This window comes from Mobula birostris, chromosome 7 (assembly GCF_030028105.1).
Source record: "Mobula birostris isolate sMobBir1 chromosome 7, sMobBir1.hap1, whole genome shotgun sequence".
NCBI classification, from domain to species: domain Eukaryota; kingdom Metazoa; phylum Chordata; class Chondrichthyes; order Myliobatiformes; family Myliobatidae; genus Mobula; species Mobula birostris.
The window spans coordinates 71,999,770-72,020,173 of record NC_092376.1 but is presented as its reverse complement, the minus strand read 5'-3'; the positions used below and the strand labels follow the sequence as shown (position 1 = coordinate 72,020,173).

The following is a 20,404-nucleotide window of genomic DNA, read 5'->3' as shown; positions in this document are numbered from 1 at the left end:
CCCCCATCCCTACCCACTGATCTCCCTCCTGGCACTTATCCTTGTAAGTGGAACAAGTGCTACACATGCCCTTACACTTCCTCCCTTACCACCATTCAGGGCTCCAAACAGTCCATCCAGGTGAGGCGACACTTCACCTGTGAGTCGACTGGGGTGATATACTGCGTCCGGTGCTTCCGATGTGGCCTTTTATATATTGGCGAGACCCGACGCAGACTGGGAGACCGCTTTGCTGAACACCTACGCTCTGTCCGCCGGAGAAAGCAGGATCTCCCAGTGGCCACACATTTCAATTCCACATCCCATTCCCATTCTGACATGTCCATCCACGGCCTCCTCTACTGTAAAGATGAAGCCACACTCAGGTTGGAGGAACAACACCTTATATTCCGTCTGGGTAGCCTCCAACCTGATGGCATGAACATCAACTTCTCCAACTTCCGCTAATGCCCCACCTCCCCCTCGTACCCCATCCGTTATTTATTTTTATACACACATTCTTTCTCTCACTCTCCTTTTTCTGCCTCTGCCCCTCTGACTATACCCCTTGCCCATCCTCTGGGTCCCCCCCTCCCCACTTGTCTTTCTTCCCGGACCTCCTGTCCCATGATCCTCTCATATCCCCTTTGCCAGTCACCTGTCCAGCTCTTGGTTCCATCCCTCTCTCTCCTGTCTTCTCCTATCATTTTGGATCTCCCCCTCCCCCTCCCACTTTCAAATCTCTTACTAACTCTTCCCTCAGTTAGTCCTGATGAAGGGTCTCGGCCTGAAACGTCAACTGCACCCCTTCCTAGAGATGCTGCCTGGCCTGCTGCGTTCACCAGCAACTTTGATGTGTGTTGCTTGAATTTCCAGCATCTGCAGAATTCCTGTTGTTTACAACCTCTAGTAGATAACTTTGACACTATGAATTCACTAGATGCACCACAATATCCCACACATTATACAATGGTTAAATTATTCTATGGAGCTGGCATGGAAATACTCCCAGGGACTACCTATATTGTGTGTCTTCTTCTGCTGTAAAGTCCTTCGAATTTGTATTCTCCCAGCCAGAAGATCAATGTGATAAGGACCTGGTCCAGGCAATGGATTGTCGGAAAGACTTCTCACCTTGACTGTTGGCAATAAGAAGATGAGTAAGCTTGTATAGGTTGTGTCTGAGGCTGTCCTTTTAACTATCATAGCACTCCCAATAGAACCCAGAGTTTTCACCATCTTATGGATACTGGATAACCATTCCTGGTTGATTCCTAGGAGAGTTGCCCTCAACTGGTGTAGGCATGGTGATTAGATAGGTATTGCACTGGAGGTTTGGTTTGGCCAACAAGAAATGAGTCATTATAAATGAAGAAAGAAGTTAGTTTACTGGCAGCCAGGATGTGATCTTTGTGTGTTGAAACATTCTTTTCAAAACCTCATTATTTCCAAAAAAATACATTAATTAATGAATGAGTCTCGTTCCAATTTTTCACTACGCTCCAGTTAATAAAGATTCAGTGTGGCCAAACTCTCCCTATAATTCAACCCCTCTAGTCCAGACAGCATCCTCATAAATCTCTTCTGCACCCTCTAGCTTTCCTATAACAGGGGGATCAAAGGAGTGGACAATGCCAATACAGCAAGTGTAGCAATACCAACATCTTATGGAACTGCATATAATGTCCATACACCTAAACTCAATGCCTTGACTGATGAAGGCAACATGTTAAACAGCTTCTTCACTGCCCTGTCTACTTTTGTGGCCATTTTCAGTAAACTGTACTCTGTGCTCCCAGGTCGCTCTGTTCCACAACACTCGTCAGCGCCCGATATTCTCTGTATGTCCCTCCCTGGTTTGTCTATGGAAACTGAAGCACCTCACACTTTTCTAGGTTGAAACCCCTTTGCCATCAATATCTCTTTGCAATTCATTGTAACCTGTCTCACAATCACCAAGACCCCCTAATTTAATATCATCAGGAAACTTGCTAATTGGGCCATGTACATTCACCACCAAATAATTTACATAAACAATGAATAACAGAGGTCCCAACACTGACCCCTGGGGCACCCCATTAGACACGGGCCATCTACATCCTATCATTGAGCCAATTTTGAATCCACGTGGCTAGCTTCCCCTAAATCCTACGCCATCTAAACTTCCAGTTCAGCCTGTCATGTGGGACTTTATTGAAGGCCTTACTAAAGTTGATAGAGACAAACATTCACTGCCCAAACTCAATTTTCCCCCTTCGTTACCTCTTTGAAAAACTCCAAAAGATTTCTCTGACATGTCCTTACAAAACTATGCTGACTATTCCTGATCAGGCCTTGACTATCCAAGTAAGGAAGATTTTGTCCCTCAGAATTCCCTCCAATAACCTCCCTACAACTGATTTAGAGCAATATGAATCTTATTTACTACCGTGACCACAGTGGCATAGTGGTGAGCTCGACTTTACTGCAGCTCAGGGCATCAGAGTTCAGAGTTCATTTCCGACGTGGTCAGCAAGGAATTTGTACAGTCCTTTCCGTGAGTGCATGGGTTTCCTCCGGGTGCTCTGGTTTCCTCCCATATTCCAAGGACACACCGGTTAGTAGTTAATTGTTCATAGTAAATTGTTCTGTGATTAGGTTAGGGTTAAACAGGAGAGTTGCAGGACTGTGCGGCTCATTGATCCGGCAGGACCTGCTCCACACCGTATCTCTAAAAAATTAAATAATATAAAAATAATATCAGCAGTATGGCCTTTTCATACTTCACCTCAGGATGGGCTTTTCAGCCTTAGCAGAGTTGACAAGGTGCACATGGAAAATGGAGGACAGAATGATTCTCAGATCCCCAGCTGAATTTCTGAAAGGTCAAACAACAGTTTAGTCAATTGATTTCCAGACTTGCCTTTGAAGTATGTAAGAACAGGCTGGGGTAAACACACTGAAATGCTTAGGGCAGTGCTTAGCCTGTCAGATCGGTTCTGTGAGATTAGTTGGCATATGGAGCAGTCGGTGCCCATGTTCTCTCCGGTGACAGTCCAAAGCCAGAAAAGCCCCAGGGTCACAAGAGATTCTACAGAGCTGGAAATCTTCAACATGCACAGAACTTTGGATGAACTCAGCGGGTCAGGCAGCATCTATGGAGGAAAATAAACAGTCAATGTTCCAGGGCCTTGGCCTGAAATGTCGACTGTTCATTTCCCTCCATAATGCTGCATGACCTAGGGAGTTCCTCCAGCATTTTGTGTGCTGTCCAGAACAGCCCTACTTCTAGTTCAGAAGTGATTGGATCCTTCACACCCAGAAGTGGTGCTGGTAATGAAATATAGGGACTGAGGGAGCAGGCTCCTGCCTCTGTTGAGTCCCAGCCTTAGTCATCTGGATCTGATTCTGAGAAAGCTGTAGCTCTCTGGACCAGCAAGTTGCTGCTATGCTATCAGGGAGCTGTTCCATAACAAAGACTACTCACTGAGAACTGTAGGTTTACAGTCTGGGCACACCATCCCCTGCTCTATAGGGTTGGCTATGCAGGAACTCAGACTGCCGTAGTCTCTAAGGATGTTAGGATCTCCCCTGCATTTGCTGGCTCTCCGAGACTGTCCTCGCCAATCTGCTTTGCCAGACTACGAGCACACTAATTAGGACCATGAAGTCTGGAGGCAGCCCTCAAGTAGACCAGCTCACTGCAGCATCCTTGAAAGACACTTGTACCAGAGCCAAGACAGCCAGACTACTAGCACCAGGCAGCAGACGCGGTTTGGCTTCTGGCAGGCTGCCAGCCCATCTCTAGGCCTGCACTCGATGGAATTCATAACATTGAGTGGGAAGTGGGGGTGGGGGGGGAATCTCATTGAAACCCACCAGATGCGAAAGAACCTGGATAGAGTTGATGTGAAGAAGATGGTTCCATTAGTAGGAGAATCTAGAATCATAGAAACATAGAAAATAGGTGCGGGAGTAGGCCATTCGGCCCTTTGAGCCTGCACCGCCATTCAGTATGATCATGGCTGATCATCCAACTCAGAACCTTGTACCAGCCTTCCCTCCATACCCCCTGCTCCCTTTAGCCACAAGGGCCATATCTAACTCCCTCTTAAATACAGCCAATGAACTGGCCTCAACTGTTTCCTGTGGCAGAGAATTCCACAGATTCACCACTCTCTGTGTGAAGAAGTTTTTCCTAATCTCGGTCCTAAAAGGCTTCCCCTTTATCCTCAAACTGTGAGCCCTCGTTCTGGACTTCCCCAACATCAGGAACAATCTTCCTACATCTAGCCTGTCCAATCCCTTTAGGATTTTATACGTTTCAATCAGATCCCCCCTCAATCTTCTAAATTCCAATGAGTATAAGCCTAGTTGATCCAGTCTTTCATCATATGAAAGTCAAGGGCACAGCCTCAAAACAAAGGCATGACCAGATAAGAAGGAATTTCTTCAGACAGAGCATGATGAATTTGTGGAATTTTTGTCACGGAGGGCTGTGGAGACTGAATAATTGGCACTGAAGGAAGAGACAAAGAGGTTCTTGATTGGTAAAAGGGTTAAAGATTAGGGGGAGAAAGCAGGAAAATGCAGTTGGAAATAAAAATCAGCTACGATTCAATGTTAGACCAGATCTGATGGGCCGAATAGCCTATTTCTGCTTTCATATCTTATGGACACGGTGTAGTACTACAGCGTAGCTTTCAAACATATGGTAAAGCACAAACACTAAAGGACTTGAGTGGTGAATAGATTTTGTTTCAGTAAGTTTCCCTTTCAATCAAATTACTTGTTTCAGTACAGTTGTTCCACTTGTGCAACTGTAAACTAAGTAAAGTCATTTTAATATAACTGGCTGCTGATTCCATTCACTCTCCAAAACTTCCAATCGGTCATTTAAAGAGGAGGGCAGTGAGTCGAGCTGCGTGAGGCCAATCTAAAATAACACATTATAAGGTCACGTGAAGCCATTGTTGTCTGCCTCCTTTACAGCATGCTGTTATTAAGTTAGCAATGATAAATGGGCTCTTCCAAATGATTCCAGGACTTACAACAGACAAATGCTGCAAAAAATTATTTTTTTCCAAAAATTGTAAACTAGAACAAGGTAATGTCACAATTAATGCAATCACTTTGGCAGAGTCAATAGCCAGTGAGGTGAAAGTCCGCTAAGTAGTTGGAACTACTTTTGAGGTAACAATTAATTCTCAAGGCTAACACGGAAGGCACATATAAGTAAAATTCTAGAGAAATATAAAAAAGTCCTTAATGTGCTCAGGGTCTTAGCTGGGTGTGATTGGGGTGCAAGTAGGAGGTTACTTAAACAAATGTGTATTGCTTTAATCAGATCTATCTTTGATTATGAATGTAGGTCAGCCTCACCAGCTGTCTTAAAGCCCCCTAGATAAAGGTCAGGCTCAAGCATTGAGATTATATTGTGGTGCTATTAAATCATCTCCAATTTTGGCATTACTGGCAGGAATGGGTGAAGAAACTTTACATCAATGCACACAAAATGCTGGAGGAGCTCAGCAGGTCAGGCAGCATCCATGGAGAAGAGTGCAGCTGACATTTCAGGCAGAGAGCCTTCAGCAGGCCTGGAAAAAAAAGATGAGAAGTTCGAGCAAAAGGGTACGGGGAGGGGAAGAGAGAATGCAAGGTGGTAGGTGATAGGTGAAACTGGAGGAGAAAGAGAGAGATTGATTGTGAAGGAGATAAAGGGCTGGAGGAGGGGGATTCTGATAGGAGTGGGTAGAAGACCATGGAAGAAAGGGAAAGGGGCAAACCACCAGAGAGAAGTGATGGGCAGGTAAAGAGATAACATGAGAGATAGGGAAATGGTGAGGGGGGAGGAAGTTACCAGAAGTTTGGGAAATCGATGTTCATACCATCAGGTTGGAGGCTGTCCAGACGGAATATAAGGTGTTGCTCCTCCAACTTGTGTGGCCTCATCATGGCAGTAGAGGAGGCCATGGATGGACATGTCAGAATGGGAATGGGAAGTACAGTTGAAATGGGTAGCCATCGGGAGATCCTTGGAATGGGTTAAAGATGTGACCTGATAATGTACTTCTGTGCTCTGATTTATTCTTAGTTTTGACATCTATTAAAAATGGTATTCCAAGTTGCAGGCCAGACGTTCTTCTTGAGTTGGACAACAAGGCTGCAGGGTCTAGGCTTGTGTAATAGTTTCACCTGAGTCCCTGCCTATGATGGAGCTGAAAAAAACAATGTTGCAGATATTTTAGCCAAGCAATCAGTTAAAATTAAGGATAAATGTATTGGTGCCTTTGCATGGGGGGGGGGGGGCGATGAAAACGTAGTTTAAGCCTCTATTCAATCACTGTGAGAACAAAGTTGGGATAGAGGAAAGAAAGGATGGCATTTATATAAAATTCAGAGGCTGGTGGGAATCCAAGTGAGAGATGGGTATAGAAGGAGAGAAGTTAGACCTACACATTTACATAATGGACATTTAAGGTTGAATAATTCTTTGTTCAGAATTAAAATGCACGATACAAGCATTCGTAGGGAGTGCACTTGTCAAGAAACAGTGCAGCATATATTGTTTGAATGCAATTCCTATGAGGTGCAAAGGAAACATCTAATTGTTAAATTGAGATCTTTGGGACAGACACAGTTTAACGTGGAAAGTTAGTTAGGATATCATTGCCACCATAATGTGCATTTGACTTTCTGAAGAGTATTAGACCTTTTGATATTATTTAAGTTTTCTTTTGGGGGGGTTGGATTTAGTGGGTATACTTCCTGTCTCTTTGCTTCACACTCCAACTCAGTAGGTGGCTCAATGCACATTATGTTGGCCTGCCAAACGCCATTAAATGTTACAAAAAGAAGAGATTACAATTGCACTACTAGTTGTCAAGCAACAGAAGACCATGCTGTTCTCATGTCTTCCTGTTTGAAAACTAGCTGCAATTGAAAAACTATATTTGTTTGAAGAACCACAGAAGAGTAGCAATAGGTATATTAGTTTGAAGCATATCGTTGCACTGCTCCAGTGTCATGAGACTTCGTGAGAGCACTAGGATCTGAATATGGTTGCAAAGCTATGAAGTTAGATCTATAAACTAATTTGGCCAGAGAATGGGAAACTGAGTGATAGGGCTGACAATGGAGCAGTTGGTATACAGTAGTGGGACTGTCAGGAAGGATGATAGGACAAAATTGCAGTGTAACGGGCAAAATCACAAAGGGTGACAAATACAGGACTGAAGGTTTTATATTTGAATGCATGCAGTATACAAAATAAGATAGATGGTCTTGTAGCGCAGTTAAAGATTGGCAGGTATGTCGTGAGAATCACTGAGTTGTGGCTGAAAGAAGATTATAGTTGGGAGCTTAACATCCATTGTACTGAAAGGACAGGCAGGTAGGCAAAGGGGGTGACATGGTTGGTAAAAATTGAAATCAAATCCTTAGAAGGAGGTGATTTGGGATCAGAAGATGTAGAATCCCTGTGGGTAGAGTTAAGGAACTTCAAGGGTAAAATGACCCTGGTGGAGATTCCATAGAGGCCTCCGATGGTAGTCAGGATTTGGGATACAAATTACAACAGGGGATAGAAAATGTATGTACAAAGGGCAATGTTACAATAGTCATGGGGGATTTCAATATGTAGGTAGATTGGGGAAAATCAGGTTGGTGCTGATTTTGGATCCCAAGAGAGAGAATTTGTAGAATGCTTATGAGATGGTTTTTAAGAGCAGCTTGTGGTGGAGCCTGCTAGGGGAACAGCTATTCTGAATTGAGTGTTGTCTGATGAACTGGAATTGATTAGGGAGCTTAAGGTAACACTTAGTGATCATAATATGATAGAATTCACCCTGCAATTTTAGAGGAAGAAGCTGAAATGAGTATAACAGTGGAGTAAAGGGAATTACAGAGGCATAAGAGAAGAACTGGCCAAAGTTGATTGGAAGGGAACACTAGAAGGGATGATAGCAAAGCAGCAATGGCTGGAGTTTCTGTGAGCCAATTTGGATGACAAAGCATAGATACATCCCAAAGAAGAATTATTCTAAAGGCAGTGTTGGAAACCACAGTGTTATTAATAATACTTTTTATAAAGATTGGTACTTTTTAACAAACTCATGTATTTTTCATAGTGTGTGGTGGTTCATCCCCACTCACTGGCAGAAAGTGGTATAGCAACTAAACTAATGATTTCCCTTTCTCATTTTTCATTGGCTAAGTGTTAGCACATTGCCCACATGATGTAACTGCTTTAATTATGTGTCCTATTAGCTAGTTTATTCATATCTAAGGTATTTCTAATCTTACCTATAAAAGTGATGGATTTTTCAGAGGCTCTATCTTATGCTTTTTTATTCCCTTGTCTTCTCATCCGCCTCTCAATATCATTTCTCGGCTCTTTATCTAGTTTGCTTATTATTTGTTCATACTCTAAATAAACTAAGATCTTGGAATTAGGAGTGCTTGGCATTCCTGACTCCCGGAAGAACCCCAAGGATCAGAAAATAAAGAGCAATCCAACAGCAGGATGACACAACCGTGGCTGACAAGGGAAGTCAAAGCCAACATAAAAGCATAACAGAGGGCATGTAATAGATCAAAAAATAGTGGGAAGGTAGAGGATTGGGAAGCTTTTAAAAACCTACAGGAGACAACTAAAAAGCTAATAGGAGGGAAAAGATGAAATATGAATGTAAGCTAGACAATATCAATCAGGATGCCAAATGTTTTTTTCAGATACATAAAGAGTAAAAGAGAGATGAGAGTAGATATCACACCACTGGAAAATGACGCTGGAGAGGTAGTAATGGGGGGCATGGAGAAGGCAGATGAACTGAATAATTATTTTGCGTCAGTCTTCACTATGGATGACACTTGCACTGTGCCATAAGTTCAAGAGTGTCAGAGGCAGATGAGGGTGCAGTTGCTATTACTAGGGAGAAGGTGCTTGGGAAGCTGAAAGGTCTGAAAGTAGATAAGTCACCTAAACCAGCTATGTTAAGAGCAAAAGGACTGCAAGGGACGAAATTGGTCCCCTGGATGATCAGAGTGGTAATCCATGTGTGGAGATGAAGGAGAACTTAGATCATCTTTTTTTGCATCTGTATTCACTGAGGAGATTAGCACAGAGTCTATAGAAATGAGGCAAAGCGGCATCAACTTTATGGACCCTGTGCAGATTACAGAGGAGGAGGTGTTTACTATTCTGAGGCAAATCAGGATGGATAAATCCACAGGGTCTGATAAGGTATTCCCTCAGACCCTACAGGAGACAAATGCTGAAATTTCCAGTACTCTAGCAGAGATATTTAAATCATCCTTAAAGACAGGAGTGGTATCAAAGGATTGGAGGATAGCCAATATCATCCTGCTTTTTAAGAAAGGATCTAAACAGAAACCAGGAAATTATAGGCCTGTGAGTCTGACATCAGTTGTGGGTAAGTTATTGGAAGGTATTCTGAGGGACCAGTATATGGGTATTTGGGTAGACATGGACTGATTAGGGATAGTCAGCATAGCTTCATGTGTGGTCAATCATGTTTAACCAACCTTATAGTTTTTTTGAGGATGTTACCAGGAAAGTAGGTGAAGGCAAGGCACTGGATGTTGTCTACGTGGACATTAGCAAGGCATTTGACAAGTCCTACATGGGAGGTTGGCCAAGAGGTTTCAGTCGCTTGGCATTCAAGATAAAGGAGTAAATCGGATTAGACATTGGCCTTATAAGAGAGGCCAGAGACTGGTAGTAGATGGTTGCCTCTCTGATTGGAGGCCTGTGACTAGTGACGTGCCGCAGGGATCAGTGCTGGGTCCGTTGTTGTTTGTCACCTATATCAACTATCTGGATGATTATGTGGTCAACTGGATCAGCAAATTTGCGGATGACACCAAGATTGTGGGCGTAGTAGACAGTGGGGAAAGTTATCATGGCTTGCAGAGGGATCCGGACCAGCTGAAAACAATGGGCTGAAAAATGGCAGATGGAATTTAATGCAGACAAATGCGAGATGTTGTACTTGGTGTTCTACCAACCAGGGTAGATCTTACAAGGTGAGCAGTAGGGCACTGGGGCGTGCAGTTGAACAAAGGGATCTGGGAATACAGATCCATAATTTGTTAAAAGTGTCATCACAGGTAGATCTAGTCTTAAAGAAAGCTTTTGGTTCATAGTCATAGTCATAGTCATACTTTATTGATCCCGGGGGAAACTGGTTTTCATTACAGTTGCACCATAAATAATTAAATAGTAATAAAACCATAAATAGTTAAATAGTAATATGTAAATTATGCCAGGAAATAAGTGCAGGACCAGCCTATTGGCTCAGGATGTCTGACCCTCCAAGGGAGGAGTTGTAAAGTTTGATGGCCACAGGCAGAATGACTTCCTATGACGCTCTGTGTTGCATCTCGGTGGAATGAGTCTCTGGCTGAATGTACTCCTGTGCCCAACCAGTACATTATGTAGTGAATGGGAGACATTGTCCAAGATAGTAAGCAACTTGGGACAGCATCCTCTTTTCAGACACCACTATCAGAGAGTCCAGTTCCATCCCCACAACATCACTGGCCTTACGAATGAGATTGTTGATTCTATTGGTGTCTGCTACCCTCAGCCTGCTGCCCCAGCACACAACAGCAAACATGAGCGCACTGGCCACTGCAGACCCTTCATAAATCAATATACTGAGTACAGGAGATGGGATGTTATGTTGAAGTTGTATAAGACGTTGGTGAGGCCTAATTTGAAGTATTGTGGGCAATTTTGGTCACCTAGCTACAGGAAAGATGAAAATAAGATTAAAAAGTACAGAGAAAATTCACAAGGATGTTGCTTTATACTAAAGTCATTAATATAACTTGAGAATAGTTGAAAGCCCAGGACTAATCCTCTGGAATTTCACATGTAACATCCCACCAAGCTGAAAATAATTTCTTTATTACTTTTCTCTTCAAGTTTGTTGACTGATCATCTATGCTAATATATTGCTATGTATATGCTAATGCTGCTAGGAGTGTTGTAGATGATTAGACAGCAGCTGAAACTGAGTGGTCAAAAAGCACAAAGACTGCAGTTGCATTTCTAGTTTTTTGGAAAATGCCAGAAATTCATAGATTCTTTAAATATAATAATTGAAACTCCAGTGCACACCTTGTTTTTCAATGTAAAGCAAACTCATTTATTCAGAATATTGGTGAGCTGTTCAAAAATTTAATAGAATAAATATGAACCCTAGATTGTGTTTTTTATGGATGACTATTTTAAGAGTTACAATAAACTTACCACCGTATAGTTATTAATTTGCTCTTCCTCCACTTCTGTCACCAGCACTTACCTTGTTCTATAATCTCATTCTGTGACCTAGAATTTGAAGCTCAAAAATACTATGGATAATTTGATCATATAATTAATTTGCGCACTTGGTCATCTCTCTGCTATTTTATTAGAATTATTGGCTCATTTAGTAAAGTGGCAGAATAATGTCATTTGGGCCTTCTTAAGTTTGGTCATTAACTAATGTTGTTCCAAATCTATGTTGTTGTCTAACTTGAAGCCCAGGGTTTATGGTTTTATGGAACTTGCTGAAGAATTCCTACTTTCTTAACTTCAAATCATTTTGGACTGGAATCAAACCTGGAACCCAGGATGAAAGGACATTTCTAACTCATTATATCACACTCTCTTCAAACTCACCAGGACCCAGGTTCCTGCACTCCCTTTCAACTCACCATTGCCCTAGTTCCCAGCCTCTTTTAATCTCAACTGCTTTTGTTTCCACACTTCGTTGAAACTCACTAGGGCCCAATCAAAAATACATTATTCTGACATAACAGTTATAATCCAGTGGCTCAGCCACTAAGCATTGATAATGAGCTAACCTTGTTTGATTTCATGGCTCCCAACATGCTTCATGACGCACTGAGGACAACATGAGGCAGAAGAGGCCACTGGGTTTCAGACAAACGTGGGCTGTGAACAGGCTTCTTAGAAGGAGAGATGATGTTGTTGAAAAAGAGTGGAAAAAATAGAGAGCGGTATAAAGAATAAACAGGTTAAAATTGAGGAATGGGGAAAACAGCGGATAAAGAAAATACTTCAGATCTTTTCTTTTCAGTCAGATTATCTATATCATAGGAAGGACAACCAATTTAATGTTGCTAATAAACCTCAACACCGTGGAAATCTCTGGTCTTCAGTTATGTAGGTATCAGCATCTGGCAAATCCAATGCTCAGAAAAGCCCTTAGAACTTAGAACACAGAACAACGTTCTGCGCCCTTTTAACCTACTCCAAAGTCAATCTAACCCTTACTTCCGCATAGCCCTCAATTTTTCTTTCATCCATGTCCTAATCTATCTAAAGGCTGTTAAGTGTCCTTACTTCTAGCACCACCCCAGCCGTGTGTTCCATGCACTTTGTCACCCTCTATGTAAAAAACCTACATTTGTCAGCAAACCCCCCACCCACCCACCCTCCCAAACGTTTCTCTGGTCACTTAAAGATTATGCCCTCTTGTATTAGCCATTGCTACTCTAGGAAAAAGGCACTGGCTGTCCACACCGCCATGGAACTCTTTAAATGTAAATATGCCACCTCCTTCATTAATAGGACTAGCTATCTGATCAATAATTTATTATTTAGTCATGAACACGAGGAAGTTCTGTAAGTATGTGACAGAGGCCTAAGACATATTCTGTTCCTGTTCAGAAGTACTCAAAGCTTGCTCATTTTGCATGGGCAGAGCTGAGGAATTTATGAGGTGAAAAGTCTGTTTAAGGATCTATTTTCTACCCACTATAACTTAAGGTATGTTCATGATTTTAGGCATTACAATCTCCTATTAAATAAATATTGATTAAAGCTGTGCTAAAATTTATTGTACTTTTTTCAGATTGGAATCAAACAAGCTACGGTTTACCCACTCCAAATGAGAGACAAGAATCAAGCATGATATTGCCGATTGTCCTCCAATATCTTTGCCCTGCCTATGTCGCTATGTTGGGAATTGGTGCCGTTTCAGCAGCAGTTATGTCATCTGCAGATTCATCACTTTTATCAGCAAGCTCTATGTTTGCACACAATATCTACAAGACTATTATCAGGAAAAAGGTGAGCACTGTGGGGACTGTGGATGAGCTTAGAGCATGGATCAGCACATGGAATTGTGACATTGTAGGACGAGGTTGCAGGAGGGGAAGCACTGGCAGCTCAATGTTCCAGGGTCCTATTGCTTTTGACCTGATAAAGTGGGAGGGCTGGCATTACTTATCAGGGGAAATTGTCACAGTATTGCTGAGACAGGACAGACTGGAGAGCACATCTGCCGAGACTTTATGTGTAGAACTGAGGAATAATAAAGCGATGATATTAGGGGGATTCCATTATAGACCACCCAGTAGTCAGTGGAATTTAGAGGAACAAATGTGTAAAGAGATTGCAGAAAGTTGCAAGATTCATAAGTTGGTTATAGTAGGTGATTATAACTTTCCATATATTTACTGGGACTCCCATGCTGTAAAAGGGCTGGATGGGATAGAGTTTATTAAATGTGTTCAGGATAAGTTTCTTTAATCAATATACTGTATAAAGAACCCAACTAGAGAGAATGTGATACTTGTTCCTCCTATTAGGGAACAAGGCAGGGCAGTTGACAGAAGTATGTGTAGGGAAACACTGGGTCTAGTGATCATAATGCCATTAGTTTCAAGATAAGGAGGAAGAAGGATAGGTCTGGTCCTTGGGTTGAGATTCTAAATTGGAGAAATGTATCAGAAAGGATGTGGCAGTTGTTGATTGGGACAGATTGTTTTCTAGCAGGTGTGCTTGTTAAGTGGGAAGCTTTCAAACGTGAAATTTTGAAATTACATGATTGTGTGTTCCTGTCAGAATAAAAGGCAATGAAGACAGGTTTGGAGAACCTTGGTGTTTGAGAGATATTGAAGCCCTGGTTAAGAAGAAGAAAGAGGTGCATAGCAGGTGTAGGCAAGTAGGAATAAATGAGCTACTTGAAGACTATAGGAAATGCAGGAGACGACTTAAGGAGGAAATCATCATCATCATCATCATCATCATCATGTGCCGTGACATATTGACGTGGGCAATCATGGTCTTATCCCTGACCACGATTGCTCTTGGCAATTTTTTCTACAGAATTTGTTTGCCATTGCCTTCTTCTGAACAGTGTCTTCACAAAACAGGTGGTCCCAGTCATTATCAATACTCTTCAGAGATTGTCTTCCTGGTGTTAGTGGTCACATAACTGGCACCAGCTGTACATCCAGCCTCCTCCCATGGCTTTGTGACCCTGACTGGGGGGTTGGGGGGAGGGGCTAAAAGGCACTACACCTTGCCCAAGGGTGACATGCAGGCTAACAGAGGGAAGGTGCGCCTTACACCTCCTTTGGTAGAGACATATCCACCCCATCCACCCAAAGAAATCAGGATGGCTAAAAGAAGATAACAGTAGTCATATAAGAGGTGGGGGGAGATCTTAACTGGATTTTTTTTGCATCTTTATTTACTCGAGACAGAACTGTTAATTGGAAAATACAAACATATTATTCTGCTCATAGCCTCTTAAAAAGAAGTGAATTGTGTTGGAACATAAATACAAATAACATCTAAAATTCCAGAAATCCTGCTAATCTGGCACCACTAAAGTCATGAGTGTGCTGGATTAACAGAGTTTTACTGTAGTGACCCTTATCCTTTCCACAAAGCTCATGATCCTTACCCAGTCTCCATTACCACCAACTATGAATCGTGCAATCTAAATCAAATCCAGAAGCTAATTGAAAGAAATACACAGGAGCTGGGATATGCTTTGTCTAGTTAATTTCTTTTCCTTTTTCTTAGTGAGGTGCTCACGAATGATGAATGGTGTGATAACGTATGCCATTCACATACTTTTACATATAACCTGCAATGAACTATGGAAACAACAAAGAATGTTTAATCAAACAATATATTTACAATATTACTCAAATATTACAGAAATGTTAAATACACTACACACCCCCCACTTAGCTATAAACTCTAACTTAATATAGAATGCATCTCAACTCAAATATGTAATGTATTGCTCTCGAGTCATATACACAGTATACCATATAATACAACTACTATATATAGACAGCATAGTAAATATTAAATTCTGCAATTCATGCCTAAGGACTTTATCGCTGTGAAGGTTTTCTTATCCTTGTGGGATAAAATCTTCCCTGACAAGGTGGTGTGGGGTGGGGGGGGGGGGTCACTCTGCTTGGCAAAGTGAGACTTGTGGCTTTGAAACAATCTCAGGTTCTGGGCTCTCCTCCATAGTGGTTGTAAGAGTTGACTTCAGGATTGCAGGAAGTTATTCTGACAGCTCTGGCCATCTTTCTTTTCTAACAATTGACTCTGCTCTCCTCAACCAATCAATGTGTCATCTCCAGATGGCATCAGACACAATCTCCACTGTGTAGGAGAGTGGTCTGTCTGCTTCTGTCCTTAATCTTTTGAAGTATTCATTTTTGGTCATCTCTGTAGTCAAGCTCCTCAATGTGTCTCAGCTGCTTGTCCTGCATACTCCTTCTGAGATTGGGTTTGAGGAGATCCAAGCATGAGTGGAAAGGATGACCCAGGAACAGCAGAGCTGGTGAGGTGTTGGTTGTGGAATGTGTTGCGCGACGATATACAAAGAGGAAATTGGCAAACTACTGATTCAGAATCAGTGTAGTGTGTTCTTCTGATGATGCTCACAGTGTGTTCTTTAAACTCTGGACAAAACTTTCCACCAAGCCATTTTTAGCTGGGTGGTACAGTGCAGATGTAATATGTCATATTCCATTTATTTTCAGGAATGACTGACACTGTTCTGCGACAAACTGTGGTTCATTGTCACTGACTAACGGTTCTGGAACACCAGACCTTGCAAAGAGGCTTATCAAAACATCACCAGTGTGCAAAGCTGTAGTGGAGGTTATTGGGAACATTCCTGGCCACTTGGTAGCTGCATCCACTACTCCTGAGAAATTTGAGCCCATGAATCCACATGAATTCTCTGTCAGGGAAATGCATGCCATCCCCGGGGATGGAGGAACACTGCTCTTGATATCTTCAAGTACTGGCATACTGAACAGTGCACGGCAAGCTACTTGATCCGCTGATCTATCCCAGGCCACCTGACAAAGCTTTGAGCCGACCACGCCTAGATGACAGGCACATAGCTCCTCCAACACTTTAGCCCTCAGCTTGGATGGTACAACTCTCAATCCCCACATAAGTCAATCCTCGTCAAGAGCAAATTCATCCCAGTGCTGGTAAAAATGGGGGAACTGGAATTTCTGCTGCACATTCCAGCCACTTTAGGTTGCCATGTAGACCTGAGACCGTGTGGGTTCTTTCCTGGTTTCACTTTGGGAAGATGTCACAGGCAAGCTTCACTGGACAATGTGGATCATAATGTGTGAATAGCGTCTAATGTCACCATTTACTTTACCCTTTTGAAAAGCTACCTCACATCGCTTGGCCCATTACCATTTCTTCCCGAACTATCAAAATGACTTCAAAGGGTGGAGCACAGTAGCCAGGTTGGACAGGAACAATTATACTAATTGACAAATCCTAAAAAGGACTGCAACTGTGCCATGTCTTTTGGCTTTGGGGCATCCACCGCTATTTGAGTTTTCTAGGCACACTTGAGTAATACTAGGGCATCAGTGATTTGACCATAGTTAGTGATGCTTGGTTTGACCATAGTTAGGGATGCTTGGTTTAAATTGTTCACACTTGTTGTGTCATGCTCTGATCCCATAATCTTCTAATCTTTTTAACACTATCTTGAGATTTTGAGGTTGTTCCTTGTTATCCTCACAAGTAATAATTATGTCACCCAGGTAAAACTGAGTACCTGGGCAACCTGTAACACCTGTTTCATAGCTTTCTGTCAGAGTACTGGTGCAGATGCTACTCCAAATATAAGCCTATTATAGTGATAAAGCCCTTTGTGAGTGTTTATAGTGAGAAACACTTTGGACTCTTCTTCCATCTCCATCTGTAGGTAGGTCTCAGTTAAATCCACTTTGCTGAAGTGTTTCCCTCCAGAAAGGTTTGCAAAGATATCCTCTACCCTGGGTAGAGGTTATTGATCTATTTTCAGTACAGCATTGGTAACGTTAAAATCAGCACAGATCCCGTCAGATCCATCCTTCTAGCCCACTGGAATCACTGGTGTTGCCTATGGGCTTCACTCAACCTTGGAAAGAATTCCTTCGGCTTCCACGCGGTCTAGCTCACTGGCTACTTTATCACTAGTGATATAAGGAACAGGATGGGCTTTGAAAAGCCTGGGTGTGGCATTTTCATTTAACACCATTTTACCTTTGATATGTTTGTGTTTTCCACTGCTATCCTTGAACACTGTTGTGGCATCATCCAATACATTTCTTAATTTGCTTTCAGTTGGCCTCTTTGCAGGGGATGTTGCAAGCAAATAGTGAATGGATCTCCAATCAAGTGTAGCTGTCTCAGCCAATCATGGCTCCACAATGCTGGCCCTCCTGTTTTTACCACATACAAGCCCAATGTGGCTTATCCGTTGTTGTATTTCACTGTTACAAAATGTCATTCCCATGGGAATTATCTTTTCTCCAGTATAAGTTCTTAGTTGGATATCTGCAGTCTCAGTTCATCTTTGAAATGCCGTTCAAACTCATTTTGCGGAATGACTGAAACAGCCAAGCCAGTGTCCAATTCTATTTTAATTAATTTGCCATTTACTTCTGGTATAAACCATATTGCTTGTCAATTGTTAGTTTTCACACTTGAAATCGTAAGACTACTCAGTCCTGCTCACTCTCTGCATTGTTGATTTATTTTTTTATCAACAGCATGCAGATTAGTGCTCTTTTCAAAACTGCAACCACTTTTTTTTTATCTTTTTCCCTTCCCTGTGCACTCCATTTATTTTTGTCTGGCTGACATGCTCTTTGAAGGTGTCCTACTTTGTTGCATTTTCTGCAAGTTTCGCCGTTAAATCTGCATTGATCTGGTGTACATGAACCCCTGTCACAACAGCAACGCAATTCATTCAGCCAGGCAGGTTTCTGTTTAGAGTTCTGTTTTGTTCACGCTCACTTTCATTCCTGACTTCAACTCAATTGCGTCTCTGGCTGCTGTTTCCATCGATGCAGTGATATCAACTGCTCTTTTAAATGTGAGCTGTGCTTCAGTTACGAGCTATTTTTGAATGCTTTCTTGTAAGATTCCACAAAATAAACAATCTCTAAGTGCGTCGTTAAGCCCATCACTGAACTGACAATGGTCGGATAGTTTCCTCACTTCTGCCACGTAAACTGAATTGGACTCCCCTTCCTTTTCATTCCATTGATGAAACCCAAAGCATTCTACAATCAACAATGGTTTTGGTTCTAAATGTTCCTGTGTTACATTCATGATATCAACAAAGTTCATTTTGGCTCTTTTGGTGGGAACAGTTAAACATCTAAACAAACTGTATGCTCTTCCACCTCTTACACTCAGCAACGCCAGCACTTGCTTCTCATTGGTTGTTTTATTTGTTTCAAAATACTACTCAATTCATTCAGAATAGTGTACATTGGCTGCAGGATATTTATTTGGATTAGCCATGAGACTATTAGCTAATGAATCTTTCCTTCAAATCCCACCAAAAATTCAATATGCAGGAATTTTATTTAGGAATGGCACAGTGTGTTGATTTGGATTTCCAGCATTTGAAATGTTCTCATGTCATGTGAAATGTATGCTGGGTTAATGGCAAATACGATATGCCACACATAGGAATATAAAAATCATGACTGATTAAACTGCATCATCTCTACGCCCCTTTCCCTGGTTTTGTATTTATTCCTATCAATGGTTCTGATAACCACAACACACTGATATTGGCGGAAGGTTGCTTTATTCTCTAGCACTAAATACATGTGAGAGCAGTGGCTGTCAATCATGCTTACCTCCTGCCTATTCAATTCCATTGATGTCAATGGGATAGCTTACAACCAGCGTCCATTGGTTGATTGTGTGTGTTGCATCAGTGACCAAGCAATAATCTCTCCCCCATCTCCATCTCCAAAGTGGATTGCTAGAGATTCAAAGCATAACTTGTGTTTTAGTAGAATGGTGTACCTATGAGTACCATAGCCCATTAATTATAGCAAGTTCTACTATATTATTAATCTGTTGTATTTACATTATCTGCAGGCTGCTGAGAAGGAAGTGATATGGATTATGAGGACTACAGTGGTCTTGTTTGGAGCTTTAGCTACCGTACTAGCAATTCTAACAAATTCTGTTTATGGCCTGTGGTTCCTGAGTTCAGAATTCGTGTATGCCATACTGTTTCCACAACTTGTTTGTGTCCTCTTCATCCCCAGCACAAATATCTATGGATCGGCTGCAGGATATTTGATTGGATTAACTTTGAGACTACTAGCTGGTGAACCTTTCCTTCAGATCCCGCCAATAATTCAATATCCAGGCATTTCCTTTAATAATAGCACATTTGAACAACATTTTCCATTTAAAACTTTCACACTGCTGCTGTCCTTACTTTCCACTGTGATGTTCTCATATCTGGCATCATTTGTATTTAAGAGAAGGATTCTGCCTGTAAGATTTGATGTTTTCAAAATTACTGAAAAAGTAAGAGAGGTGCCCACAGCACAAGATGAACAAATTACTTTAAAAGATTGCAGAATTGATGAACCTGAGGCTGACCAGAAAAATGTGTAATAACAATAATTATTATGTCATTGGTGTTTATTAACACTCTAATTAATATTCAACAGAGGTGCTGGGGTGCACTTTCCGCTTCACCTGTACTGCCACCATAATAGCATCTGAAGTATTATGAAAATCCCCATTGCTTGTGAACATATAAATACTCTTCTGTGCTACAGAAACAGGAGTCATCTCAGGGAATTCAGCCCCATTTTTTAAGCCTGCATAGTAACTGCAACCAAAATTTATCAAGTTGTGATGATTTTCATGATAATTACGGAGTGACCATCAGGGTCTTTCTCCACTTGCTACTCTCCTTCCTCATCAGAACTTTGAGTGTATATCTCTTACCCTGGCTTGCCTTCATTACCATCACCCACATTACAAGCACCAGAGTAATTGGTCAGAAAACTCAGTCTAAATAATACTGAGAAGAGATTAACTTCATATTGTCCAATACATCATTTCACAATATTCATGAGTAAGGCTGATTGGTATCTATGTGCATAAAAACTCAGTCCTGAGGTTTTGGAGGGTCAGCAGTAGTGAGATTTACTGGCTCTACTGGAACATAGATACATGACTGCCTGTTTCATGCTATCATCCGTCAAAATTACCAGGACTTTCACTTAATGAGCTCAGTGCGAAGATGCTATTGATGCCATTTATCAATCTTTTCCTGTAAGTACTCTTTCCGCTGCCTTTCTTTCT

General features: G+C 41.7%; 1 protein-coding gene across 1 annotated transcript in view; it reads left to right on the top strand.

Moving 5' to 3' along the window:
* The window catches only part of LOC140200931 (high affinity choline transporter 1-like), a 48,150-nt gene extending 28,445 nt beyond the window's left edge, over positions 1-19,705 (top strand). The window contains exons 7-8 of the mRNA XM_072264578.1: positions 12,846-13,063; positions 19,175-19,705. Coding sequence (XP_072120679.1) covers positions 12,846-13,063; positions 19,175-19,705 — 749 coding nt within the window. The remainder of the gene's footprint in view (positions 1-12,845; positions 13,064-19,174) is intronic.
* Positions 19,706-20,404: the final 699 nt, after the last annotated feature.